The following is a 25,953-nucleotide window of genomic DNA, read 5'->3' on the forward strand; positions in this document are numbered from 1 at the left end:
TTTGGGGGGTGGGTAGAATTAGACTCCGTGATTTGATGGGGGAGTATCAAGATCACATCCTGTGAAACATATGTGTGAAGGAGGATACTGCCATCTTTGAAAAATATAATCTGCCATACTGTAACCTTTCTACACGGACCAAAAGCAGAGAAACCAGACTCAGTTCAGAGAAAGAGAGCTCCGGAAGTGGCCTTAATGAACACAAAACGCACCCACCCAAACAATGAGCAGTTCACTCCTGAGAGGATCCCGCCTCAGGCTGGTAGAGTGCCAAGGGCATCAGGCCGAGTGTAGAGAGTTGGTGGTGTCTAGTTGTAGTTCTATTAGTCCCTGTGTGTGTGATCTCAGGGTAATAAGGCTTTTCATCACTGGGACCTCTAATTTCCTCATCTGTAAAGTAGAGTTATCATGTTTCATCAGTCTTGTTGTGAGAACAAGTAAAACATTGTATGTGAAGACAAGTTTGTGGCAAACGTGTCCACAAATTGACCCCACCGGTGGACGGCCCACTTTGACAATGCAACTGGGGAAGACCATGCACTGCCAGTTTATCTTTGCCACCAATCTTTCCACAGAGCAGCTACTCTCCTGTTTTTGCCTGCCTGTCTCAGAGGAAGCTCAGAGAGGGCAAATGACCCAGACAGGGTCTCACAGCCAACAGAGAGACCAAAACCAAGATCTTTCTGGGATGTTAAGACTTTCCATCTTAAAGTCCTCCAGCCACTGACGTTTTCTAAAAGGTGACTCTGACCTTAGCTGAAAAGCATGTCACAGTAGATTATATCCAGGATCTGGAGTTACACTGCCTGGGTTCATATCCTAGCTACACCACTTACTAGCTGTGTGACCCTGGGAAAGATAATTATTGTTTTCCCATGTGTACAATGGGACTAAAACTTCCCACACAGCATTAAGAAATAACCAAGTTTATAAAAGGCACTTAAAATTGGCACTATATAGTAGTGCCAAATGTTTTAAGGTGAGAAAGTAACATCCAATAACGTAATTAAATGAAACGGCGATGCTATCTCCTTGAAATGACAAATTCGTTTTGGAGAAAGCTTTAAAAAAAAAAAAAAAACCACCATAAATCGCTACCATTCGTCAGCTTTAAGTCTATGGAACTGCAGGCAAAATAAGGGTGGGTGGAAATTTGCCCCTGACAGATCCCTACAATTCTCATTTTATTTCTTTTACTTATTGGCTCCACGAAGCCCGACAGACACCATCACAAGCGAGCCAGTCCTGAAAACCCGATTCATGCCACCCCACGGAGCACAGTCAGTCCCACGTGGATTCCTCTCCCGGCTGCTTCCGCTTACAACTCTTTCCCCGCCCGCTTCCCTTTCGGCGCCTTCGGATGACGTCAGAGCGGGCACCGAAGCCGCAGGAACCGGAACCCGCGCCTGCGCTCTGCCCCGGCCGCGGCCCCTTGGACGGCCCCGAGCGTGCTGGCCGGAGGGCGCGGGCGTCCCAGTCCCGCTGCGTCGAGTCGCTGGCGTGAGGCGTCCTTGAGCTGAGGACCATGAACCGCAGCCGCCAGGTGACGTGCGTGGCCTGGGTCCGCTGTGGCGTGGCCAAGGAGACGCCAGACAAGGTGAGGCCTGGTCGCTCGGAGGAGGGGGAGCGGCTTCTCCTGCAGCATCCTCGGTCCTCCGGCCTGGGAGACCCGGACCTGGAACGCGCGGCCCTGGCCTGCCTGCTGTGACTGGCGGGGGTGAGGCCGGCTGTGGCCTGATGGTCGTGATCGGGCTGCGGCTCTGAGGGTCTGGGTCTCCGGGGGCTGGGGAGTCAGCGGCTGCGCCTCCTCACGGCCCCTTCCCCCAAGCCCAGCCCCAGGCCCAGCCCCAGATACGTACACAGTTGGAAGGGGGCCGGTTGTTGCTCGGAGTGGGAAATCCACCCAAAAGCCTTCTTGACGACAGCATAGCTTCACCACCCCCCAGTGCGTCTCCAGGCATAACGGGAAAAGGGAGCACAGAGGTGAAAACTTCACTTTCCGCTCCTCTGCGCGGTGCTGGGAGGAGTAAACTGGATGAAAGCTGTAGTGTAGGAAGACTGATGTGGGGGCTACACTGTCCTGAGGCTGGGAGCTGATTGAGGGATTTCCTGCGGTAATTCAAGGGAGATGTTGATGGGACAGTTGAGGATGAGAGGTAAATGTGACAGATTATGAGGGGAAAACCTGCAAGAGTTGGAGAGAGTCCTGTAGCAGAGATGAAGATTACTTAAGTTATTCAACAGGTACGTCTGAAGTGCTTTCTGCACGCGAGGCATTGTTCAGGGTGCTGGGATAGGCATGAACGAAACAGAAAAGGCCCCTGCCTGTACGGAGTCCTCACGTGGTTATGTGATTTGTCGGTGGGAATAGATGCCGTGAAAGAAGTGAGGGGGTGGGGAAGTTTGATTTGAATGTAACTGAGCCAGTAATGACAGAGATAAGAAGGTGATAGGAACGGTGAGGGGCTCCCTCATGAGGTTAACAGGAATGAGGGATTAGAATAGCGCAGTAAATGTAAATTCCACCGGGGCACACGCTGTTTCATTTGTGAGTTTTCTCTGGTGTTTGGCTCACAGTAGGCACTCAATGCATATTGATAGAATAGGAACAGAAAATTATATTTAAAATGATTGAAGGAGATAACAGCTGTTATTAAAAAGGGACGTACAGCCTTTAAAATTCTTGAGGAAAGTGATTTCCAGATGTTTCTACACATTGGAATCACTTGGGGCACTTCAGAAAATACTGATGCCTGCGCCTGCTCCCAAGTATTGTGGTTAATTGGCCTGGAGTGTAGCCTGAAATTTTTTTAAAGATCCCCCAGGTGATTCTAATATGCAGACAAGCTTGGGAACCATTGCTTGAAGAGTTTATAGGAAGAAGAGATTGGATTTAGACTGAAATCCCAGAAAGGAAACTCAGACCAATAAGAGAAACTAGAAAATAAGTATCTTTTGATTAAACTTAAGAACCTTTAGTTTCTGGAGGTGTCCAACAGTGGAAGGTCAGCGCTCAAGAGGATTTCCGTATTTCTGGAGGCATTTTAGTACAAACTGGGTGATTGATTCACTCCTCATCAGTCAGCAGGCCTCCCTCCTGTGGGCCGAGCCCAATGACAGGTCGGTGTCTGTTTTCCAGGAGCTGACAGTTTAGTAGTGATAGGGGTGTTTTTAAAGGTACCAAAGCTTTGATTAGGTGAGGGAATGCCCGTTTTGAAGTAAAGAGAGTGACTTCAGTTTTGAAGAGGATGCCCAGTAGAGAGTCTTATAGGCAGCTGGAAGAAATGGAACTGCAGAGTAGGGTGAGAGAAGGGAAAGTCTGGAGTAATCAGTTCAGAGGTGGTAGTTTTAGTCTTGAGAATGAATGAGCTTTGCAAGGAAGTGACACCCTGGTGAGGGAATTCTTGGCAGTGATAACAGGGGAAAGAGCAGAGGACCAAGGCAAGGGTGGGTCTGTTTAGGAATACCCACAGGGAAAATGGGGAGAAGTGGCCCAGAAGGAGTCAGAGGAATTGGAAGAAAATGAGATGGGCCCCGACACAAGTCAGTCTTTTCTGAAGAGGCTGGAGAGAGGTAGAGCAAACTGAACATGATTTTTGAACAGATTCAGGTGGGAAGGGATCTTAATTGTAAGGACCTGTAAAAACTCCTTTTACGTTAAATTTAGAGAGTGTGGACTGATAATTTGATTCTAATGATGTCGCTTGAAGTTGTATTTTACATTAGTTTGCAAACTGCTTTTTAATTTAAAGACTTCTAATGATTTCCTTAAATATATCATAATGGCATGTTTGCTCTCTCATAGGTAGAGCTAAGTAAAGAAGAAGTAAAACGTCTCATTGCTGAAGCAAAGGAAAAATTACAGTAAGTTTAGGAATGTTGATGTCTGTAGTAAAGTCCAGAAGAAATGCAAGTCTTAAATAACGACGACAAGGCGGTCTTGTTATTGAATGGTGCCCTTTGGGTGACTTATTTTCCTTTGTTTACATAGAGAAGAAGGTGGCAGTGATGAAGAGGAGGCAGGTGATCCTTCAGAAGATGGCATGCAGAGTGCACGTACCCAGGCACGACCAAGGGAGCCCCTGGAGGATGGCGACCCAGAGGACGACAGGACGCTGGATGAGGATGAGCTGGCTGAGTACGACTTAGATAAATACGATGAGGAGGGCGACCCAGGTTAGAATTCACTCACTTCTGCTGGTTTTTAATCCCAAACTCAGTGCATGAGATCATGCTTCTAGTGTTCCAAAGCTTTACTCTGAGATTTTATTGTCCTTTATGTCGGTCAAATAATCTGGCTCAAGGCTTGAGCAGACAGAACATTTCCTAAACTAGTTTAGAAAATAAACTCTAACCCACTAATCTCAAGATCTAAAAAAAAAAAAAAGTATATTTTATTACAAGTAATGAGTATAATAATCTATAACTCATTTTTCTTTATGTGCAATAATGAGAGAGGAATTATTACCTCCGTTTTACAGAAGAGAAAACTGAGGCTTAGAAAGATGGACTCACTTTGCCAGTGTCACATGGCTGGTGAATATGGAGCTGAGTTTGGAGCACTCTCTGGCTCTAAAACCTTCGTCGTTCTTGGTGTACTTCATTAGCTGCCGAGGATAGTGTTTTCCATGGGACTCTGGGTTGTGGGCCCCTCACCTTGCTACTGTCCTGCTAGGACAGAGTGCCGTGGGAATACAGAGAAAGGAAGGGTTAACCCAGCCAGGATAAATGGCCTTCAGCCGCAGCTTTTTAATATTCTGCACACCCTGCAGATTATTGGTGCTCTCTCATCCAGTAGAAATTCTCTTCTCTGTTGCCTATCAAATGTTTAAGACCTACTAATCCCGACTCTTTAAAGTAGCTTCCCCTAACAATTAGGAGTATTTTCCTTTTCCTGAGTTTTTTGTTACTCATTATTACTCTCTGTCACCCTTGCAGATGTGTCATAAGAGAAGTCTATTTTCAAGTAAGTTTAGTAAAAAAGGCATATAATACCCTGTTTCAGATTCATAAGGCAAGTTATTAGCACATCAACTGTTCTAAAAAATCTTGCAGTAGAGAAACCTGTTTAACTTTGTGAAACCCATCGCTTTTCAGTTTTATTTGACCGGGCAACCCTTATTTATTGTGTTGATTCCAGTGTTTTAGGGTAATTTTATTTCCAGGTCCTCAAAGCTACCTCCCTGTGGCACTTCTGAATGATTACAAAGAGCAAGCAAGAGAATCTGAGCAGAGATCTAATATTTCCTAAAAGGGAGTTTCCTTGGAAGATTGTGAATTCCAAGACTATCAGATATCCATTCCAAGGTCAAATATAAATGGCTTTTAAACTTCTGTTTATTACCCCCCACTATTTCCTTTCCCAACTATGGATGATCCACAATTAGTTATGAAATAGATCTAAGTCTAAAGATGGGATGCCTTAGGAAAAAAAGCTTCTGTCAAAATGGCTTACTCATTTCAATTTATGAATTCTTGTAGATACTGAAACTCTTGGTGAATCTCTCTTGGGCCTTACAGTCTATGGGAGTAATGATCAAGATCCTTATGTGACTCTGAAAGATACGGTAAATATTTACATAGCTTTTCTCATTGTGCTCCTTAAGTGTCTGAAAAGCCTTACCAGACGTCTGCTTCTAGTTAATGACGTTTTTTCTCTCCACTCAGGAGCAGTATGAACGTGATGATTTCTTGATTAAGCCCAGTGACAATCTCATAGTCTGTGGCAGAGCTGAACAGGACCAGTGCAACTTAGAGGTGCATGGTGAGTGAAATACATCCCTTACTAAAATGTTCTCTCTTTAAGTGATATTAAAATAATATCCGTAATAGTTACTATTAGGAATTTTTAGGCACCAGATCCTGCTGTCTCTCATTTAAGTTGGTTACCAGCCTACAGATTTCCTGATTATTGTGCCTGGGCATCTGTAGTCTTGGTCACTTTGCTGCCTGACTTTATTTATGGAAATAGGTCTCCTGGAACGTTCTAATAGGGGTTTTTAATCTTAAACATTTTTGCCAGTTTTTCACTTTTCCCTCTATTAGAGAAAACCTAGAAGTAAAACTATGAAGAAAATTGGAGGGAAAATGACAATCCCATTCCGCTGAGGTGACTTGTTACCCTGGGTTTTTACTCCGGTCTCTTCTGGCTGCCTTTTCTTTCTGTGGCGAAGATGATACTCAATAGTTGAGATTTTATCCTGCTTTTTTCACAGTCATCTCAAATATTTCCCCTTTTGCAAAACATTGTATTTTCTTCATGAAAATTCAGCACAGAGGGCCACATTTCTCTTGTGGAACCAAAACATCTTGGTCAGCTTTCCCAGCTCAGAGAATGTTTGCACCAAAGCCAGAGGTGAATGCTTTCAATCTGAAGTAGGCATTGATCGGAAGTTTTCTTTTTCATTTGAGTTTTTAAATCAGATATGTTTTAATGTTGATATTTATTAATTCAGCAAACATTAATTGAATGACTGTGTTCTTAAAAATAGAGCTTCGAAATGTCTGGAATATCCTGCGTCCAGGTTTTCCCTTGTTTTCTGCTGCCTCTGCGCACACATCCTGAGGCCCGGCCCTCCTTGCCGAGACATTTCCCTTCCTCAACAGTCTTCTGTTCACCTGTCTGAAAATTTTGAAGCTTTAAAGCGATTTTAGGCTAAAGCCTTTTATTATGGGAAACACAGTTGCAAAGTTTGAAAATTAAAACCTTTAGATTGAATGTTTATTGGCATCCTCCGGGTTACTTTGTCGCTCATTCTGTTTATTGGCTTGGATTTCTGTAACTCTTCAGGTCTTCAAGGCTGCGTACAGGAAGCCCATAGACAAGGCTGTTTTAATCCTATGGCCCATTGTGATCTATTTATAAAATCAAAAAGGCTTTTAATAGCATACTTCAATGTGAAGTTATTCTCCTATCTTTGAACTTTTTTTTTTGGAGGAAGATTAGCCTTGAGCTAACATATGTTGCCAATCCTCCTCTTTTTGCTGAGGAAGACTGGCCCTGAGCTAACATCTGTGCCCGTTTTCCTCTACTTTATATGTGGGATGCCTGCCACAGCATGGCTTGACAAGCAGTGCATAGATTTGCACCCATGATTCGAACCTGCAAACCCCAGGCTGCCAAAGAAGAATATGCGAACTTAACCACTGTGCCACCAGGCCAGCCCCTGAATTTTTTACGTATTTCAAATGAAAACCATTTTGGTGAAATTTTTAAAAGACCGATTCAAATTTCAAAAATTGGAACTCTTATTACAGTTTGTCATGATTGATTTTTATATATTCTTATATGAGAACTTGTAGTCATTCCTTTGAATTTAGTGAGTATCAGAGAGGAGTTGAGAAAGTAAAGTAAAGCATTATATTCCTACTTCCTTTTAAGTTGGGTCATTAAAGATATATTTTATTTGGTGTGAATCTCGAAGTTATCCGGCATATCTGTATTCAAGTATAATTTCAAAATTGCATTCTAAAGCTGATCTGAACGTTGATCTGACATGGTTAAAAGAACATTGTTTTAAAGTATTGTCATCATTTTATTTAAAATGGAAGCTGAGTACATTGACCATGGTTGAGGTTCTTGCAGGATCACAAGCAAGCCGTTTTGACGTGCATTCTCACTGTACAGTGATCAGTGAGATGTGAATCACTGTGCTCAAACATTACATGGAGTCTCCTGATCCCAGGATCTATCCAGACGCAGAGGGCTGAAGAATTAAAGAAACCCTTAGCTCATCTTATCATTGCTTCTTTCTAATAAAAAGCATATTGGGGGGAAATTTCTGATTATTTGGGCTCTATTTTATCAGTGTTTCACTGTATAATTTTTTAAAGACTTTTTAGTCATTGATTTTAACAATATTTTAGCTCTTTACTATTATAACTGTGAATGATAAAAAGATAATTCTTTTAGTTGCCACATTCCAAAAGAATGTTCTCAAGAGCTTTATTTGTTGTTGGTCTTCATAAACTTTTTCTAAATATTAAGTCATTTTTGACAAGCATTTATATCTCTAAATATGAGTTATTTCTCTCCAGTGCTGTTTTCTGTTTGTTCTTCCTGACTTAGAACCAAAGAGACCTCTAAAAGATAAAATAATATTGAAGTTCTCCTGATGGAGACCTTATGAGCAGTTGTTTTTTGTAAGGAGTGAACCAGAAGATAGGAGCACTTCAGCCTGGGAACATGCGGTGGAGTCTCCAAGCAGATGTCAGCTCTCTGTCAGTGTTCCTAGTTCCTTTTGGGGCACACCAGTTGATGGGACTGTAGTAGACATGCACAATTTCTACCTAGTGGTATCAACTTTGCGATTTCCTTTTAATGTCATCAAGTTTGTCTCACTTTAAGCGTGTGGCTCCCGTAAGTTTAATAGGAAGAATCTATTCTTTTGAGTGCGATGTGATTTCTTACTCTGATGGAGTAAAGTCTCTTTTCCTGATCTTTCCAGTTTATAATCAAGAAGAAGATTCTTTCTACGTACACCATGATATACTGTTGTCTGCATACCCTCTGAGTGTGGAATGGCTCAACTTTGATCCTAGCCCAGATGATTCTACTGGTAATTAGAAAACTTCAGATTGCTCAGTGGTTCCTAGTCCTTTGTGTTTTTCCTAGCCTCATACGTTATGTATTCTGTGTGAATATTTTCAGGATTAGTGATGTTTTATGAAGTTAGTTATTTTAAGTTATAGTTATATAGTTTTTAGAATGCAATCACTTAGTTGTTTGGGGTCTGTCTCCAGACTTTAGATAGGCTAAAGAGGCAGCCGCTTCACTGTCGGCAGAAGGACAGCCTGAAAGCATTTTGGGGGCTGCAGAACCGTGTGCAGGTCTCATAAAAATCTGGTATAAAATGGCGTGATGTGTCTGTGTTACCAGGTAGAGTTTAGTGGCATGACCTCTTTCAGAAAACATCAAGTAAAACCAAAATGAAGAGAGAATTAGATTCTCAAGTTAGTCTTTTTAGCCCCAGCTGCACACTACTAGTTGCCCCTGTCCTACTTCTTAATGAGGGTAGAAAGTAATAATACTCTTAGCTTATATCTCATTTGCAAAGCTTGTACACACTCATGATCTGCTCACATCCTCATCCTCGCAACAGGGTGTGAGGGCAGAAGGTGGTTTTGTTCTCATTACCTAAGTGAGGACTTTCCGGCTAAGAGACTGAGCCCCCATCACTCAAACTGCACTCTGGGGACCAGCAGCACAGCATTGGCATCACCTGGCAGCTGGTTAGAAGTGCAGACTTGGGGCCCCACCCAAGACCTGAAACAGAATCTGCATTTTAACAACACTCAGATGATGTACACATGTAGGAAAGTTTGAGAGAAATTGCTCTAAGCCATTACTCAGTTAATCTACGGTGTGATGTATTTCATTGGAAGTTACTTTTTTAAAATCGTAAATACGTCATTTCCTCCTGTAGGAAATTATATTGCTGTGGGGAACATGACCCCTGTCATTGAGGTGTGGGACCTTGATATAGTGGACTCGCTGGAGCCAGTCTTCACCCTTGGAAGCAAGCTATCAAAGAAGAGGAAAAAGAAAGGAAAGAAGGTAAACAAGTCAACAGATATTTAAACTCAAATGACAAACAGAGATAAGCTTACTAGGGCTGGGGGAACATAGGCTTTTTCAGTTAGACACTTTTGGTGGAACAGGAGGGGTAGTTAATGAAGCTACTGTAGTTCCTAGCTTTGAAAAGCCGTTAAGGAAAAAGTGATTTCTGATTGCATAAAGCTCCGTTGGCACCTTATTCATCCTTACCAAAACAAATTGCTCAGGTTATAATTCTCCTGTATACATAGTAGCTATTCACTCTGATATACTAGTTTTGAACTTTAAAAAAAATTTCTATTTAGCCTTTAGTACGTTGAATTCTGAATATCTGTGTATTAATTCCTGTAGCTTTTTAAACTTAAATGTGAGGGGGATTGGTATTTATAGAATTACCACACCTGGATCAAGAGCTACTCTAGTTTCTTCCCTGCAGAAAATATTCACCATGAATCTAAAGTGACAGGGGGACAAGTTGTTTCTTTCTCTGGGTCTTCAAGTTTGCTTAGATCAAGACAATAATCTTAATATTTAAAGAATCTTTCAAATTAACATACAATTTTATTTTGGGAGGGAGATTTTAATACAAAAAGTAATTAAATCAAACAATTATTACAGAGTTCCTCAGCAGAAGGGCATACTGATGCAGTCCTGGACCTTTCTTGGAATAAGCTGATCAGGTAGTAAGCACTAACATTTGAAGGATTGTTAAAGACCGTAACCATTGTGATTTTACCTCCTGCCGACCCCTGTCTCTCCGTGTTGTGCACTGTGGGTCTTTGTGTGTGTGTCTTATTTTCCCTTCCTCCAGCATACGCTGCTTGAAGGCAGGAGCTCGGCTGTCTGTCACCTGGCATCCCCTACATCACCTGCCAGCTCTTGGCATGCTAGGTGCTCATTACATTTGGTGACCGAGTGCCCTTCTCTCCAACATCACTGGAAAAAAACTGTCCTGCAGTGCCAGAGGTGCAGGAGAACTGTGTTTCTTCATGGAAGACATTTTTCTCACTTTTCACTTTTCACAAAATCTCATCCACATATTTTTTATTTAATTGTGAAATATACATAACTTAAAATTTACCATTTTAACCCGTTTAAGAGTACAGTTGAGTGGACATTGTTGCACATTGTTGTGCAACCATCGCCACCATCCAACTGCAGAACTTTTTTTATCGTCCAAAACTGAAACGGTGTACCCATTAAACAATAACTCCCCAATCCACACTCCCCATGGGCCCTAGTAACCACCATTCTACTTTCCATCTCTGAATTGACTCCTCCAGGTCCCTCATATAAGTGGAATCATACAGTATTTGTCCTTTTGTGACTGGCTTATTTCACTTAGCACAAGGTTCATCCATGTTGTAGCATGTGGCTGAATGATATTCTGTTGTATGTATGTACCATATTTTGTATATGCGTCTGTCAGTGGACACTTAGGTCGCTTCCCCCTCTTGGATGTTGTGAATAATGCTATTATTATCCACATAGCTGTGAATGAATAACATGGATATGCAAGTATCTGTCAGAGCCTGTGCTTTCAGTTCTTTTGTGTATATACCTGAAAGTGGAATTGCTGGATCATATGGTGATTCTATTTTTACCTTTTCCTCCCACATTAAAGTTCTCATTGTATGAGGCTTAAGAATGAAAACATTAAAAAAAACCCAAAAAACTTCTGAACACTACACCAAGAAGAGCACTCCAACAAGAGTAGGAATCAGCAGAGGACATGCGTTTTGTTACTCAGACCATTTTACTGGAAATCAAGGTCCTCACTTGTAACAATGTCAACAGGTTATTCCTCACCATAATCCTAAATTCTATGCACCAGAGTATGGGAAGTATTTTAAGTAGCATTCTGCATCTTTTCAGGAAAGAAAGGAGAACCAGGGTCTAAAATAAGATTGAGAAAGAAGAGTTAAGGAACAAAGAATGTGTGGCATTGAAGTCAGAGATTGACTGTAGTTACCTTTTTGAGGAACCGCCATACTGTCTTCTGTAGCAGCTGCACCAGTCTGCATTCCCGCTGGCCGTGCACGAGGGTTCCGATTTCTCCACATTCTAGCCAACACTTGTTACTTTTGGGTTTTGTTGTTTTATTCCAATAATAGTCATCCTCATGGGTGTGAAGTGGTATCTCATTGTAGTTTTGATTGGCATTTCCCTAATGAATAGTGATGTTGAGCATCTTTTCAAGAGCTTACTGGCCTTTTGTATATCTTCTTTGGAGAAATGTCTTTCAAGTCCTTTGCCCATTTTTGAATTGGGTTGTTTTTGTTGTAGTTGAGTCGTAGGAGTTCTTTATATATCCTGCTAATTAATCCCTTATCAGATTTATGCTTTGCAAGTATTTTCCCCATTCAGTGGGTTGCCTTTAACTCTGTTGATAGTGTCCTTTGCACAAAAATTTTAATTTTGATGTGGTCTAGTTTATGTTTTCTTTTGTTGCCTGTGCTTTGTGTTATATCCAAGAAATCCTTGCCAAATCTATTGGCATGAAGCTTTTCCCCTAAGAGTTTTATAGTTTAGCTCTTAAGTTTAGGTCTTTGATCATTTTGAGTTAATTTTGTATACAGTGTAAGGTAAAGGTTCAACTTGATTCTTTTTGCATGTGTCATCCACATATTCTTTATACTTATCTTTAAACAGTAGTTACCCCAAAAAGGCCATTTTCCTGATAGCATATTTGGTTTGAGGGGCTACTAAGGCAAAGACGGTAAGCATTAGGTAAAGTACAACTTATTTGAGGAGTAAGAACAAACTGGATACCCAAGGCACATTTTCTTAGCGTTTCCATCACACTGGACACTCGGGGATTGTGAGCGTCCTGAGGAGGATCCCAGAGTGCTGGCTTACCAAAGGATTTCCTGTCTTCTTGTTTGTGTTCAAACCTCTTCAGAGTTACAACAGTGTGGGGAAATGGACCTGAGAAAGTGGTTTAGGTTAGTATTTCCCAAACTTAGCTGCAAATCGGAATCTGCTGGGTAACCTTTAAAGTACCTGGGCTCTAATCTCCCAGGATTGAGTAGTAGATCGTGAGCACTTCAGATCATGCCAGCTTTTTTCCTACTCAGTGAATTTCAAAGCTTCCACCATTCAGTCCCATATATAGGTCATAATGTCTCAACTCCTTGGCATTTCATAGATTAAGTGTTCATTTAAATTCCCAATAACTAGTTTATTTATATACAATGCCTGCCAACAGCAAAAAGTTAAAATTTCATAGTACATTTTTCATCCTAGTCATTCCAAAAACATCTGAGATTCCTCCCACATTAAAGTTCTCATTGTATGGAGGCTTAAGAATGAAAACATTAAAAAAAAAAAAAAAACCCAAAAACCTTCTGAGCACTACACCAAGAAGAGCACTCCAACAAGAGTAGGAATCAGCAGAGGACATGCGTTTTGTTACTGGGACTAACAGGAATATGTGGTGTGTTTTTCTTTTTGTTTTGTTTTTTTAAGTATCCCAGGTGACGCAGATGCTGCCAGGCTATAGGCAAGTGTTTGGGCTTTGTCTGAATTGGGCCTGGTCCTGACTAATGGGCAGATGAATGAGATCGAATAATAAGTGTCCCAGGCTTTTAGGAACCGCTCTTCCTCACTGTCACAGTAATCACATGTGCTAAATTCTTCTCATATAGCAACTGTTACTCTGACTAACTGAAAGTTCGTTCCAGCCCCTTATCAGTATTCCAGCTGGTTCATGAGTTCCTTTCCCCGGCCACACTTCCCTAGCTCCATTTAGACACTTAGCAGCCCCTGTACTCCTTTCCTGCCCGCTCTGCAGGCACATCTCTTTGACTTCAATGCCACACATTCTTTGTTCCTTAACTCTTCTTTCTCAATCTTATTTTAGACCCTGGTTCTCCTTTCTTTCCTGAAAAGATGCAGAATGCTACTTAAAATACTTCCCATACTCTGGTGCATAGAATTTAGGATTATGGTGAGGAATAACCTGTTGACATTGTTACAAGTGAGGACCTTGATTTCTAGTAAAACGGTCCCAGTAACAAAATGCATGTCCTCTGCTAATTCATACTCTGGTTGGAGTGCTCTTCTTGGTGTAGTGTTCAGAAGTTGTTTGGGGTTTTTTTAATGTTTTCATTCTTAAGCCTCATACAATGAGAACTTTAATGTGGGAGGAATCTCAGATGTTTTTGGAATGACTAGGATGAAAAATGTACTGTAAGTTCGCGTGCTCCGCTGCAGGCGGCCCAGTGTTTCGTTGGTTCGAATCCTGGGCACGGACATGGCACTGCTCATCAAACCATGCTGAGGCAGCGTCCCACATACCACAACTAGAAGGACCCACAACGAAGAATATACAACTCTGTACTGGGGGGCTTTGGGGAGAAAAAGGAAAAAAATAAAATCTTTAAAAAAAAAAAAGAAAACCAGCTACCGAACCATTATAGTGGGCAATGGGCCATCTTGGTGGTACAGAACTACCAGACTCCATGGAGGAACTACCAGACTCCATGGAGATGTGTACGAGCTGCTCTCTTAGGTCAACGACAACGAAAGGCACCAACACTATGAGAAAAGAACAGATATAAAAGAGGAAATAAACTCAGTGGAGTTGCCAAATTTATTAAAAAAAAAAATACTATGAAATTTTAACTTTTTGCTGTTGGCAGGCATTGTATATAAATAAACTAGTTATTGGGAATTTAAATGAACACTTAATCTGTGAAATGCCCAGGAGTTGAAACATTATAACCTGTATATGGAACTAAATGGTAGAAGCTTTGAAATTCACTGAGTGGAAGAAAGCCAGCATGATCTGAACAGACGTGATCCTCCTAAGAGCCCTTGCATGTCTCATTGAAACGTGAGTTATGAAACTGAAAGTAGTTCATATAATGGACATAACTTCTTGAGGAAATAGTATCCAAAAATGAACCTGTCAACATTTTATCTTAACAGTATGTTGGTTTTCTGAACAAAGACTTGATTCTATGTCAAGCTGTTTTAAAGCTGGATGTTGAAGAATGAGTTCCAGTGTCAGGAGTACGTGTCTGTATCTTTACAGGGAGAAAAGGCAGGCAGCTGACGTTTGCCAGGGGCCTGCTATGCTCCGCTCACTCAGCCAGGTACCTGCACAACAGCCCTTGGAGGTTGGTTGTATCCTTCTCATCAGCAGGCAAAGAAGTGTGACTGACAAATTTTAAGTCTTACAGCTAGTAAGTGGCAGCACCAAGCACCCATTTCAGGTTTCCTGGCTTGAAAGCCTGTGTTCTGTGGTAGAACTACAGTTTTGGCACTTAATCCCTAAGAGGTAGGCATATTGGTTTTTTCCTGTTAATAGCATTTAATGCTTTTAAAAAAAAAAAAGTTGAGATATAAATTCACATATAAAATTCATTTTTTTAAAAGATTTTATTTTTCCTTTTTCTCCCAAAGCCCCCTGGTACATAGTTGTGTATTTTTAGTTGTGAGCCCTTCTAGTTGTGGCATGTGGGACACCGCCTCAGCATGGTCTGATGAGCAGTGCCATGTCTGCAGCCAGGATTCGAACCAGCGAAACCCTGGGCCGCCACAGCAGAGCGCGCAAACCTAACCACTTGGCCACAGGGCTGGCCCCTAAAATTCACTCTTTTAAAGTGTACAATTCACTGGTTTTCAGTATATTCACAAAGTTGTGCAACCATCACCATTCTCTAATTCTGTAACATTTTCACCAATCCAGAAAGCACTCCACGCCCATGAGCAGTCACTCCTCGTCCTCCTGTCCCTCCAGCCCCTGGCAGCCACTGATCTACTTTCAGTCTCTGAATTTGCCTATATGGGAGATTTGCTAGAAATTAAATCATACAATATGTGGCCGTCTGTGTCTGACGTCTGTCGCTTAGCGTAATGTTTTCTTTTCTTTTTGAATTTTTTTTTTTGGTGGAAGATCAGCCCTGAGCTGACATCTGCTGCCAATCTTCCTCTTTTTTGAGGAAGACTGGTCCTGAGCTAACATCTGTGCCCATCTTCCTCTACTTTATATGTGGGATGCCTACCACAGCATGGCTTGTCAAGCAGTGCCATGTCCGCACCAGGATCCGAACCGGTGAACCCCAGGCCGCTGAAGCGGAACATGTGCAGTTAACCGCTGCGCCACTGGGCTGGCCCCTAGCATAATGTTTTCAAGGTCCATCCATGTTGTAGCATGTATCAGTGCATCATTCTTTTTTATTGCAGAATAATATCCCCCTGTATGGATATACCACATTTGTGTATCTGTTCACTAGTTAACAGACATTTGGGGTTTTTTTGCCTTTTGTCTGTTACGAATAATGCTGTTGTGAACATTCGTGAACAAGTGTATGCATGGGCATACGTTTTCATTTTCTTAGGTATTAAGAGTGTAATTGCTAGATCACACAGTAGTCTGTACCATTTACATTCCCATCAGGAATGTAGGAGGGTCCCAGTTTCTCTACATCTTACACTTGTGATTGTCTTTTTTATTGTAGCCATCCTATGACTATGAAGTGGTAGCCCATTTTTTGATTTTCATTTCCCTAATGACTGATGAGGTTGAGTTCTTTTCACATGCTCATTGCCCATTTGTATATCTTCTTTGGAGAAAAATCTGTTCAGATCCTCTGCCCATCTTCTAATTGAGTTATCTGTCTTTTATATATTCTAGATACAAATCCTCTATCAGATACATGATTTACAAATACTTCCTCCCATTCTGTGGGTTGTCTTTTCACTTTCTTGATGGTCAGTTGCAACACGAAAGTTTTTCATGTTGATGATTGTCCAATTTATCTGTTTCTTTTTTTGTTTATGCTTTGGTGTCATATGTAAGAAACCATTGTCTAACCCAGTGTCATGAAGATTTATACTTGTTTTCCTCTGAGAGTTTTAGACTTTTAGCTCTTATGTTTAGGAGGTCTGCTATCTATTTTGAATTACTTTTTTTGTATAGTGCAAGGTAGGGATCTAATTTCGTTCTTTTGCATGAGGATAGCCAGTTATCCCTGAACCATTTGTTGAAAATACTGTTCTTTTCTCCATTGAACAATGGATAATCTTAGTGCCCTTGTTAAAAACCAGTGACCATAAATTTGAGGGCTTATTTCTGGAGTCTTCATTTTATTCTCTTAATCCTTATGCCAGTACCACATTGTTATGGTTACTGTAACTTTTCAGTCAGTTTTGGAATCAGGAGCTGTGAACTTTCCAACTTTGCTCTTCTTTTTCAAGATTAATTTGGCTGTTCTGGGTTCCTTGCCTTTCCATATAAATTTTAAAACCAGCTTGTCAGTTTTCTGCAAGAGTCAGCTGGGACTGGTTGGATCTGTAGACTGCTCTGTGGATGGCAGTGTGTCTGTTTTAACATTTGTCTTCCAATGCCTGGACGTGGGCTATCTTTCCATTCATTTAGATACTCTTTCTGTTAACAGTCTTTTATAGTTTTCAATATGTCTCTTTTGTCAAATTTATTTCTAAGTGTTCTTTTTGATCCTGTTGTAATTGGAACTCTCACAAGTAATGCTTTTGGTTTTTACAAGATTACCTGACTTGTTTCCTCCCGTTCTCAGAAATGTGCTGGCAAGCGCATCAGCTGACAACACTGTAATTCTGTGGGACATGTCCTTGGGGAAACCAGCAGCGAGCCTTGCTGTACACACAGACAAGGTATGGTGATTTAGTGGATAAAAAGGATTCTAAAAATATGGCACAAATATTGGCTGCAAATAATCACAAACATTTCTATACGGCTCTTTGTGAATTACAAAGTGCTTTGACATGCTCTCACTGGATCTGCACAGAGCTTTATGTGATAGTTGTAATTACCCATCATAGAGATACAAAAATGGGTGCAGAAAACTGAACTGATTAGGACCCTTAGTGCTTTGTAACATGTTGACAGAGGCTCCGAAAAAGGGAAAGAGGGTGTCAGTCACCAAATAGGGTGAAAGAACGTAACAGATCCATTCTCGTCGAACTCAGGGATCTAACATGCCGACGCACGCTGTGGGACTTCTGCGGCATGTGAAGCTTCCTGGAGAAGTTTGACCACTCCTCTTTTTTCCTGTGAATATATTTTAACACATGAGGGACATGTGTATTATGCCAAACACATTTTGGGGAATGATGCATCATATTTTTAAGTGTTATCCTTTATTCAGAAATAGGTTTTGTCCTTCTGATTATGCACTAGACTTTGTTTCTTTAAATACTAAGTTTCAAAGGGAAAAATTTATAGGAACACTGCCAAATTGATTCTCACCAAATATTAGGCAGTTTTACCAAAACCAAACAAACAGATCTGTTCATTTATGTTTCCTCCTTTTAGGTCCAGACTCTGCAGTTTCATCCGTTTGAAGCACAGACTCTGATTTCTGGATCATATGATAAGTAAGAAAGCATTTCAGGAATTATTGCTGCTGTTTTTATCCTCTTGAACTAATTCAAAAAGTATCACTTTATGCTCAGACAGACTGTGTTACTGAGGCGCCTATGTGTTGAAATTTTTATTTTTGTCCTTTTCAACTCTGGTCCTTTCAGTCTGCAAGATAATGTGGGTCTGTCATAATATAGTTCCTAACTAGCAACTACTTTGATTTTTAGAGGGTGTATGAATTCACCTTGCTGTGAAACAGGCCATCCCAAATCAGTGACTTAAAACAAGAAACATTTATTTCTTGTGCCTCTGCAAGAGTGAGCTAATCTAGGCTGGATTCAACTGGTAGCTCTGCTGATCTTGGCTTGTTTGGGCTGGGCCAAGGCGACTTGGCTCTCCTCATGTCTCACATCCTCCTAGGAGCAGTGGGCTAGCCCACACATGTTGTCACGGCGAGGTCAGAAGCTCACGCAGTTACGAAGCCCTCACGCGATGTAAGCTCAGAACTAGTGCATTTCTGTCTTCTTCTCTTGGCCCAAACAGATCACACGGGCTGGGAGATGAACTCTTTCTTTATGGGAAGAACTCCCACCTCACTGACAGCATGGATGTAGGCAGAGGTGAAGAATTGGGCCCACTACCGTCCACCACAGGGGGGTTCCCGTCATGGGTGTGCAAAGAGTGATATGTTTACATTTTTTAGATGGAATTCATGCTAAATTACAAAAGTGTATCCACTGGTTCCCCCAACACAGTAACCTGCTGGTAGAGAGTAAGTGTGGCTAAGACTTGGGTTTTCTGGCTCTGAGCACTGCCGGGAAAGGAGAAATTAGAAATTGTCCTGGTCTTTTGGAAATAGGATGCATCTTATCAGTGGAGGATTCTGCCTGGAGAAGGTCAAGGCCACTGTGACATCCAGAGCCACCAGTGCCTTCAAGTGACAGGATCAGAGTCCCTAATTTGTGGAAATCAACTCATCTTTTCCTCTTTATTTTAGACCCTTAAAATAGGCTTTAAATAATTGGATCTTGACTTCACAGCATTTTCCTCTTACCATTTCGTTATAAATTTAAAGCCTGTAGGAGAATTGAACTCTTAAAACTTGAGCTTTGTCTGAATGTGTCCAGGTCAGTGGCTTTGTTTGACTGCCGCAGCCCTGAGGACAGCCATCGAATGTGGCGGTTCAGTGGGCAGATCGAGAGAGTGACCTGGAATCACTTTTCACCGTGTCATTTTCTGGTAAGACTATGCATAGTATTATTTTGCTAATCCAGGTTACTAAGGACTTACCTTCTTTAATTCCATTATAGCGAGAGTTTCTAAAAAGAGTCTCTTTTTCTGTACTAACAGTGTGATGTCCATATTTGAATTTTAGGGTAAAAAAAACGTATTTTTAACGAGAACAATGGATCAGCCACAAAAAATACATGTAAAATGATTTTATACAGGATGAAAAACATGTACATGATTTTGCTAATTTCCAACCATTCCAAAGTGTGCCACATTTTATTTTAGTTATTGATTTTGATCATTTTGTTAGTATGTTATTTGAAATATTAAGTATGGTTAATATTCTTTTGATGTTTTTTTAATGGTTAAATCAGTCCAAGAAGATATCCTTTTATTTAAATCCTAATACTTAAATGCAGCTCCAGTAATGAGAATGGTAGCCTACTTAGTTAATATAGCACTATCTCCCAGTAGGAAAAAGTAAAAGATTTTTCTGTAAATACCCTTAATGTCTGTAGGGTGACAGTTTTCCATGCAGCACCCAAAGATTCCACTGATGTTTCAGTCCATGGAGAAATACAATCTCAGCTTTCATCCAGAAGGGAAGATTAATTAAAGAAATTGTGATTTCCTAATTGTCCTAATGTAAATATGTAGTGTTTTTTAATTAAGGGAAAGAGTTTAATTAAAGGAAAGAGTTCTTTAAAAAACAGCTTTCTTCAAATACGTGGACAGTTTTAATCAGGTTCCCGCCCTGATTCTAAGAACTCCTGCCCTAGCTCTGCACAGACGTGTGTGCAGTTCCAGCCGAGCTGCCTGACGCCAGCTTCCACTTTACAGTTATCAGGAGTGAAGGCTCAGTTGTCTTTGGATGTTGTGTTGCACTTTGGCTCTTGGTGGTCAAGCACACATATTCCCTGAGGTTATTTGCTAACCAACGGTCCTCGGTACTAAAATCACAAATATGTAGGGAAATAGGGAGTAACCACAATAAAACGGTGTCCCTCCTGCCCTCCAGTCTCACATGCAGAGACCCGTCCTCTCCTATTTTTGTCCACGTCCACAGCCCAGCCTTCACCACTGCATCAGTTGTCATTGTTCCCTCCCTTTTTCCTGTACTGGCTGTTGCTCTTGGCCTGTTTATAGGCTCAAGTCTCTCTCTTGACTAGATCTGTCTTCTAATATCTTTATTTCCTCTCCCTTTCTTGAACATCTAACAACCACCGTAATCTGCCTTTCAGTCCTCATCTGATTGAATCTCTGCCCAAACACTGACGTCGTTCATTACGCCTTTCTTCAGAAGCCCTGTTTCCTGGCTTCTGTGACATTCTTCATCATCCCTTCTGCATCTCTGATTCTTTCTTCTGTGAGCCCTTCCTCACCCTGTGCCTTAAGTGGCCGTGCTCTCCAGACCTCGGCCCTCAACACACTGCTGTGTTGATTCTGCACTCTAGGGCACGTCCCCTCTGTTCCCCCGGAGTCACTACCATCTCTGCTTCCACATCTCTAACCCCGGTGCATACCACTGCCACAGCTTCACACTCACAGCCAGCGCCTAGCAGACGTGTCGGACACGGCTCATGCGCAAGTACATTCTTTATGTGCATGTTGAATAGCTCCTCGGGTAAGTCAGGTATAGAGCTGCTTTTCACTGTGACGTAGACTCTACCCATTGCTAAATACTGTCGTCTAGTGTCACCTTGCCTGTCTTTTACTCTTTCCAGGCCAGTACGGATGACGGCTTTGTATACAATTTGGATGCACGTTCAGATAAGCCAATTTTTACACTTAATGCACACAATGATGAAATCTCTGGTGAGCAAGAATAGTGTTGTGTTTCTATTAACTTCTGATGAAGTGAATCTGTATTTCAAAGTGAGAGTCTCTGAACCAATCTTACCTGCCTTTAGGTCTTGATCTAAGCAGTCAGATCAAGGGCTGTCTGGTGACGGCATCAGCAGACAAGTATGTGAAGATCTGGGACATACTAGGAGACAGGCCGAGTCTGGTTCACTCCAGGGACATGAAAATGGTAAGAATCTCCCTGAGCACCTTTGTTCTCTGTTTTCTGTTTCTGACCTGTATTGTTTGTATTTGTCTAGACATGATTGCATTAAAAGATATGGATTTGTTGGGAAGTTAATTGTGAGCTTACTCAAATTTGGGGGGGTGTTTTTTGGGGGAAATCAATGACTATCTGGTTCCTTTTCCAACTCACATAATTAACAGTTGCTTGGTAAGAACAAAGATGGGGGGAGGGTTTTCTAGGACACAAGTGGAATGGCCACATTTCTTTACCCTAAAATCAGGGCCAACCCAGGAAATCTTGAACCTTTAGGACTCTAGCTGTTGGGGTCAGTTTATCTATCACTGCCTCTTTGCATGACTAGCTCTAACTGTACTGAAGCTGATTATAGTAGCAAATAATTGAGAAATAACTAAAATTCATTCATTCAGCAGATATTTATTGAGCACCTAGTGTATGCTAGGCACTGAGTTATGTACATTACAGACAGAAGACTGCACAGCTGTTTACAGTGGTGTGTGCGTGAATATTTGGAAAGGCAGGTTGCACAGGCAGTTTTTATAGTACCATCTCATGCTTGTATCGAAATGCTTAAGTGCTCATATTTAACTCTAGAAGACCATAATCCAAAACATCAACACTGCTTATCTTGCTGAGTGATTTTTATATTTGTTTATATTTTCTATAGTGCATATGTGTTATCTAGTAATAAAAATGTAAATGTTAAAAAAGAAAAGTTTAAGGGGCCGGCCCAGTGGTGCAGCGGTTAAGTTCGTGTGCTCTGCTACAGTGGCCTGGGGTTCGCCAGTTTGGATCCGGGGTGTGGACCTACACACCGCACATCAAGCCATGCTGTGGCAGGCGTCCCACATATAAAGTGGAGGAAGATGGGCACGGATGTTAGCTCAGGGCCAGTCTTCCTCAGCAAAAGGAGGAGGATTGGCAGCAAATGTTAGCTCTTGGCTAATCTTCCTCAAAAAAAAAAAAGTTTAAAAAATGACTTAATAGTGATCTCTGTTATCATCATTGCTTTAAAAGGAGAATTAAAGTTTCTAGGAATACTTAGCAGATTAGATTTATTAGGAAAGCCTTAATAGAATGATAATGGAGATGAGAGGCCTGAGTGGTCAGAGTGTGCAGACTCCTTACAGGACGTCCATTGTGCTGATATTCCTTCCAACTTGACTGAACTGCCTTTGCTGGAGGCTTCACAGAGATACTGGGGAGTTGGTTTTGCGTAACCATTCAAATCATAGGTTCTTGTAGACAGAAGTGAGATCACGATTAGGGTGCTCTAGAAAGACTGAAATCACTGACTTTCTTCTCCCCAGGGTGTTCTCTTCTGTTCTTCCTGTTGCCCTGATTTGCCATTTATTTATGCCTTTGGGGGTCAGAAGGAAGGGCTTCGGGTCTGGGATATAAGCACAGTCTCTTCAGGTAAGGATCTTAATTTCCTGCTCTCTGAATGACTTCTGTAAGGACTAACACAGAACGTGTGGCTTGAATACATCAGGTAGATAGCACAGTGGATCCAGTGTTCACCCTGTGCTGTAGTGTGCTTAGGAAGTAGACAAGATCAAGTGTAATTTGGAAATGTTCATGTTCACAAATTTGGTCTTCACACTTTAAATGTAGATCATTTATCTTATGGGAAAGCTGAAAGGAAAGACAGCATGAATGGCCCTCCCCTTCTTAGTTCCCAGTGTCAATAAATCTGCCTTTTCTCAACAGAATCCAGCTGTACTGAGGCCAGTCCCCTCCCTCGAGGGAGTCTGGCTGCTTATTTATTATTTTGAGGTAGTCTGGTTGGTCCCATGAACATGGAGGATATAGTCCCACTATCTGATTCCTGAATCTTACCTCCCATCTAGAAAAAGGGTCCTCTGCTGGTCATGATACAGAGAAAGATGAAAGAAAGAAAATAGGAAACAGAAGTAGAATAAGGGAAGGATGGAGTCACTGTTATAAGGGATGGGACACATCCAGGACAAGGTAAAGAAAGTACCCAAAAAAAGTGAGTCAGTTTAAAACATAACCTCATTCAGAACATTAACTTGGACTTCTGAGTTGGTTACTTACTTTCCTATTTATGAAGCTTTAAATATATGTTCATAAACAAAATTCCACCCCAGGGTAGAGAACCTCATTGGTCATTTCTACATTTTAGTCTCTTAATTCTCTGATCTGGTAGTTTCTTAACTATTTATTTGTGTTTTAGTAAATGAAGCATTTGGAAGACGAGAGAGGCTTGTTCTCGGCAGTACAAGAAATTCATCTATTTGTGGCCCTTTTGGGAGCAGGAGCTCAGACATACCAATGGAGTCTTAAAGAAGATCATACATTTCCTGTTTTGTTACTGTAACTGTTTTAAAAAGCTGCCTAGAAATGTTCCATGTGTAGCTACAGCCATGCAGTGACTCAAACAAAATTCTTTTCCTACTGCCTGACATTCCTCTCTGCAGCTATGGTGGCAGCACAAACAGGGCTGGTCTTTATGCTCACCTTTTGAGTGTGTGGTATAGAGAGCTCCTGTTGCATTTCTTGGAAAGGATAATAAAAAAGGTTTCTAAAAATTCCTTAAATATGCCATCTGTGTCACAGGCAACCTAAGTTTATAAAATAAGTAGTAATTTATAGAATTGAAGGAACTTATCGAATTTTAAAAGAAGAAAATCCTGTAATCTTGAAAGATGGGTAAACCTAGGCCTGGAAAGATTGTGATTTGGCCAAGATTTGTGGCACAGTAGGCCACAAACAGAGGCAGGTGCCCCAGAACTGCACTGTCCTAATGTTCATGGTTTAGAAGTCTTTTAAGTGTTAAAAGTCGCATGCCTTTTTTTCCCCTAGCATGGTATTCACTGTTATCAAAGAAAAGAGGTATTACATAATGATAAAGAGGTCAATCCAACAAGAGAATATAACATTTGTAAATTTTATGCGCCAAAAGTAGGAGCACTAAATATATAAAGCAAATGTTAACAGACCTAAAGAGGGAGAGAGCAATACGATAATACCTCACTTTCATCAATGGATAGATCATTCAGACAAAATCAATAAGGAAACACTGGCCTTAAATGACACGTTAGACTAGATGGACTTAACAGATATACAGAACATTACATCCAAAACCAAGAGATTACAAGCACACATGGAAAAATCATGTTATACCACAAAACAAGTCTTAATTTACTAAGACTGAAATTATATCAAGCATCTTTTCAAACCACTATGGTATGAAATTAAGAGTCAATTACAAGAAGAAAACTGGAAAATTCACAAATATGTGGAGATTAAACAACATGCTTCTGAACAACCACTAGGTCAAAGAAGAAGTCAAAAGAAAAAAAATACCTTGAGACAAATGAAAATGGAAGTGCAACATACCAAGACTTAGGGGTTGCAGCAAGAGCAGTTCTTCACAGCAATAAATACCTGCGTCAAGAAATAAGAAAGACCTCAAATAGACGACCTAACTTTACACGTCAAGGGACTAGAAAAAGAACAACAAAGCCCAAAGTTAGCAAAAAGAAAGAAAGATAGATCAGAGTGGTTTAAATAAAATAGAGACAGAAAAAACTAAACCAAGAGCTGGTTTTTTGGAAAGGTAAACGAAATTGACAAACCTTTAGCTAGACTCAGTAAGGGAAAAAAGACGACGCAAAGTAAGAAATGAAAGAGATGTTACAATTGGTATCACAGAAATACAAAAGCTCCTAAGACACAACTATATGCCAACAAACTGGACAGCCTAGAAGAAATGGAAAATTCCTAGAAACAAACAACCTACTAAGACTAAATCATGAAGAAATAGAACATCTGAACAGACCAATTACTAGTCAGGAGATTGAATCAGTAATCCAAAACCACCCAACAAACAATGTCCAGGACCAGACAGCTTCATTAGTGAATTCTACCAAACATTAAAGAAGAATTAATACCATTCCTCCTTAAACTCTGCCAGACAACAGAAGAGGAGGGAACACTTTCATTTTATGAGGCCAGCATCACCCTGATAGCAAAACCAGACAAGGACACCACAGGAAAAGAAAATTACAGGCCAATATCCTTGATGTACATAGATGCAAAAATCCTCAACAAAATATCAGCAAACCAAATTCAACAATACATTAAAAAGATTATATACCATGATCCATTCAGATTTATTCCAGGGGTATAAGGATGGTTCAACATCTGCAAATCAATGTGTTCTACAACATTAACAAAATGAAGGACAAAAATCATAGGATCATCTCAGTAAGTGTGGAAAAAACAATTCAAATTCAACACCCATTTATGATGAAAACCCTCAACAAAGTCGGTATAGAGGGAACATACCTCAAGGTAATAAAGGTGATATATGACAGGCCCACAGCTAACATCATACTCAATCCTGAAAAGCTAAGCTTTTCCTCTAAGACCAGGAACAAGACAAGAAAGCCCACTCGCCAGTTCTATTTAACATAGTAATATTAAGCAGGAAAAATAAATAAAAAGCAAATCAGAAAGGAAGAAGTAAAACTCACTATTTGCAGATGGCATGATATTACATATAGAAAACCCTAAAGACTCCACCAAAAAACTGTTCGAGCTAATAAATTCAGTGAAGTTGCAGGATACAAAATCAATATACAGAAATCTGTTGTGTTTCTATACACTAATAACAAACTATCAGATATTAAGAAAACAATCCCATTTACAATTGCATCAAAAAGAATAAAATACCTAGGAATAAATTTAACCAAGGAGGTGAAAGACCTATACACTGACAACTATAAAACACTGATGAAAGAA

The 25,953-nt window shown here is 40.8% G+C and overlaps 1 protein-coding gene across 1 annotated transcript; it reads left to right on the forward strand.

The window, feature by feature from the left end:
* Positions 1 to 1,345: 1,345 nt before the first annotated feature.
* Positions 1,346 to 23,735, forward strand: PWP1 (PWP1 homolog, endonuclein). The gene is made up of 15 exons (XM_070599815.1): positions 1,346 to 1,597; positions 3,806 to 3,864; positions 3,992 to 4,176; positions 5,482 to 5,567; positions 5,668 to 5,764; positions 8,448 to 8,558; positions 9,426 to 9,556; positions 10,175 to 10,236; positions 17,101 to 17,197; positions 17,859 to 17,920; positions 19,034 to 19,145; positions 20,861 to 20,951; positions 21,047 to 21,168; positions 22,494 to 22,599; positions 23,381 to 23,735. Exons 1-15 carry the CDS (start codon positions 1,526 to 1,528, stop codon positions 23,488 to 23,490), a joined length of 1,503 nt encoding a protein of 500 aa, XP_070455916.1. The 5' UTR covers positions 1,346 to 1,525; the 3' UTR covers positions 23,491 to 23,735.
* Positions 23,736 to 25,953: the final 2,218 nt, after the last annotated feature.

Source organism: Equus przewalskii, chromosome 29, assembly GCF_037783145.1.
Source record: "Equus przewalskii isolate Varuska chromosome 29, EquPr2, whole genome shotgun sequence".
NCBI classification, from domain to species: domain Eukaryota; kingdom Metazoa; phylum Chordata; class Mammalia; order Perissodactyla; family Equidae; genus Equus; species Equus przewalskii.

Bases quoted from the DNA above. Each gene is read 5' to 3' on its own strand.
- PWP1 (XM_070599815.1), top strand. From the start codon at position 1,526: ATGAACCGCAGCCGCCAGGTGACGTGCGTGGCCTGGGTCCGCTGTGGC. The intron at 1,598-3,805 runs GTGAGGCCTGGT...GCTCTCTCATAG, and splicing joins CCAAGGAGACGCCAGACAAG to GTAGAGCTAAGTAAAGAAGA. The intron at 3,865-3,991 runs GTAAGTTTAGGA...TTGTTTACATAG, and splicing joins GAAGCAAAGGAAAAATTACA to AGAAGAAGGTGGCAGTGATG.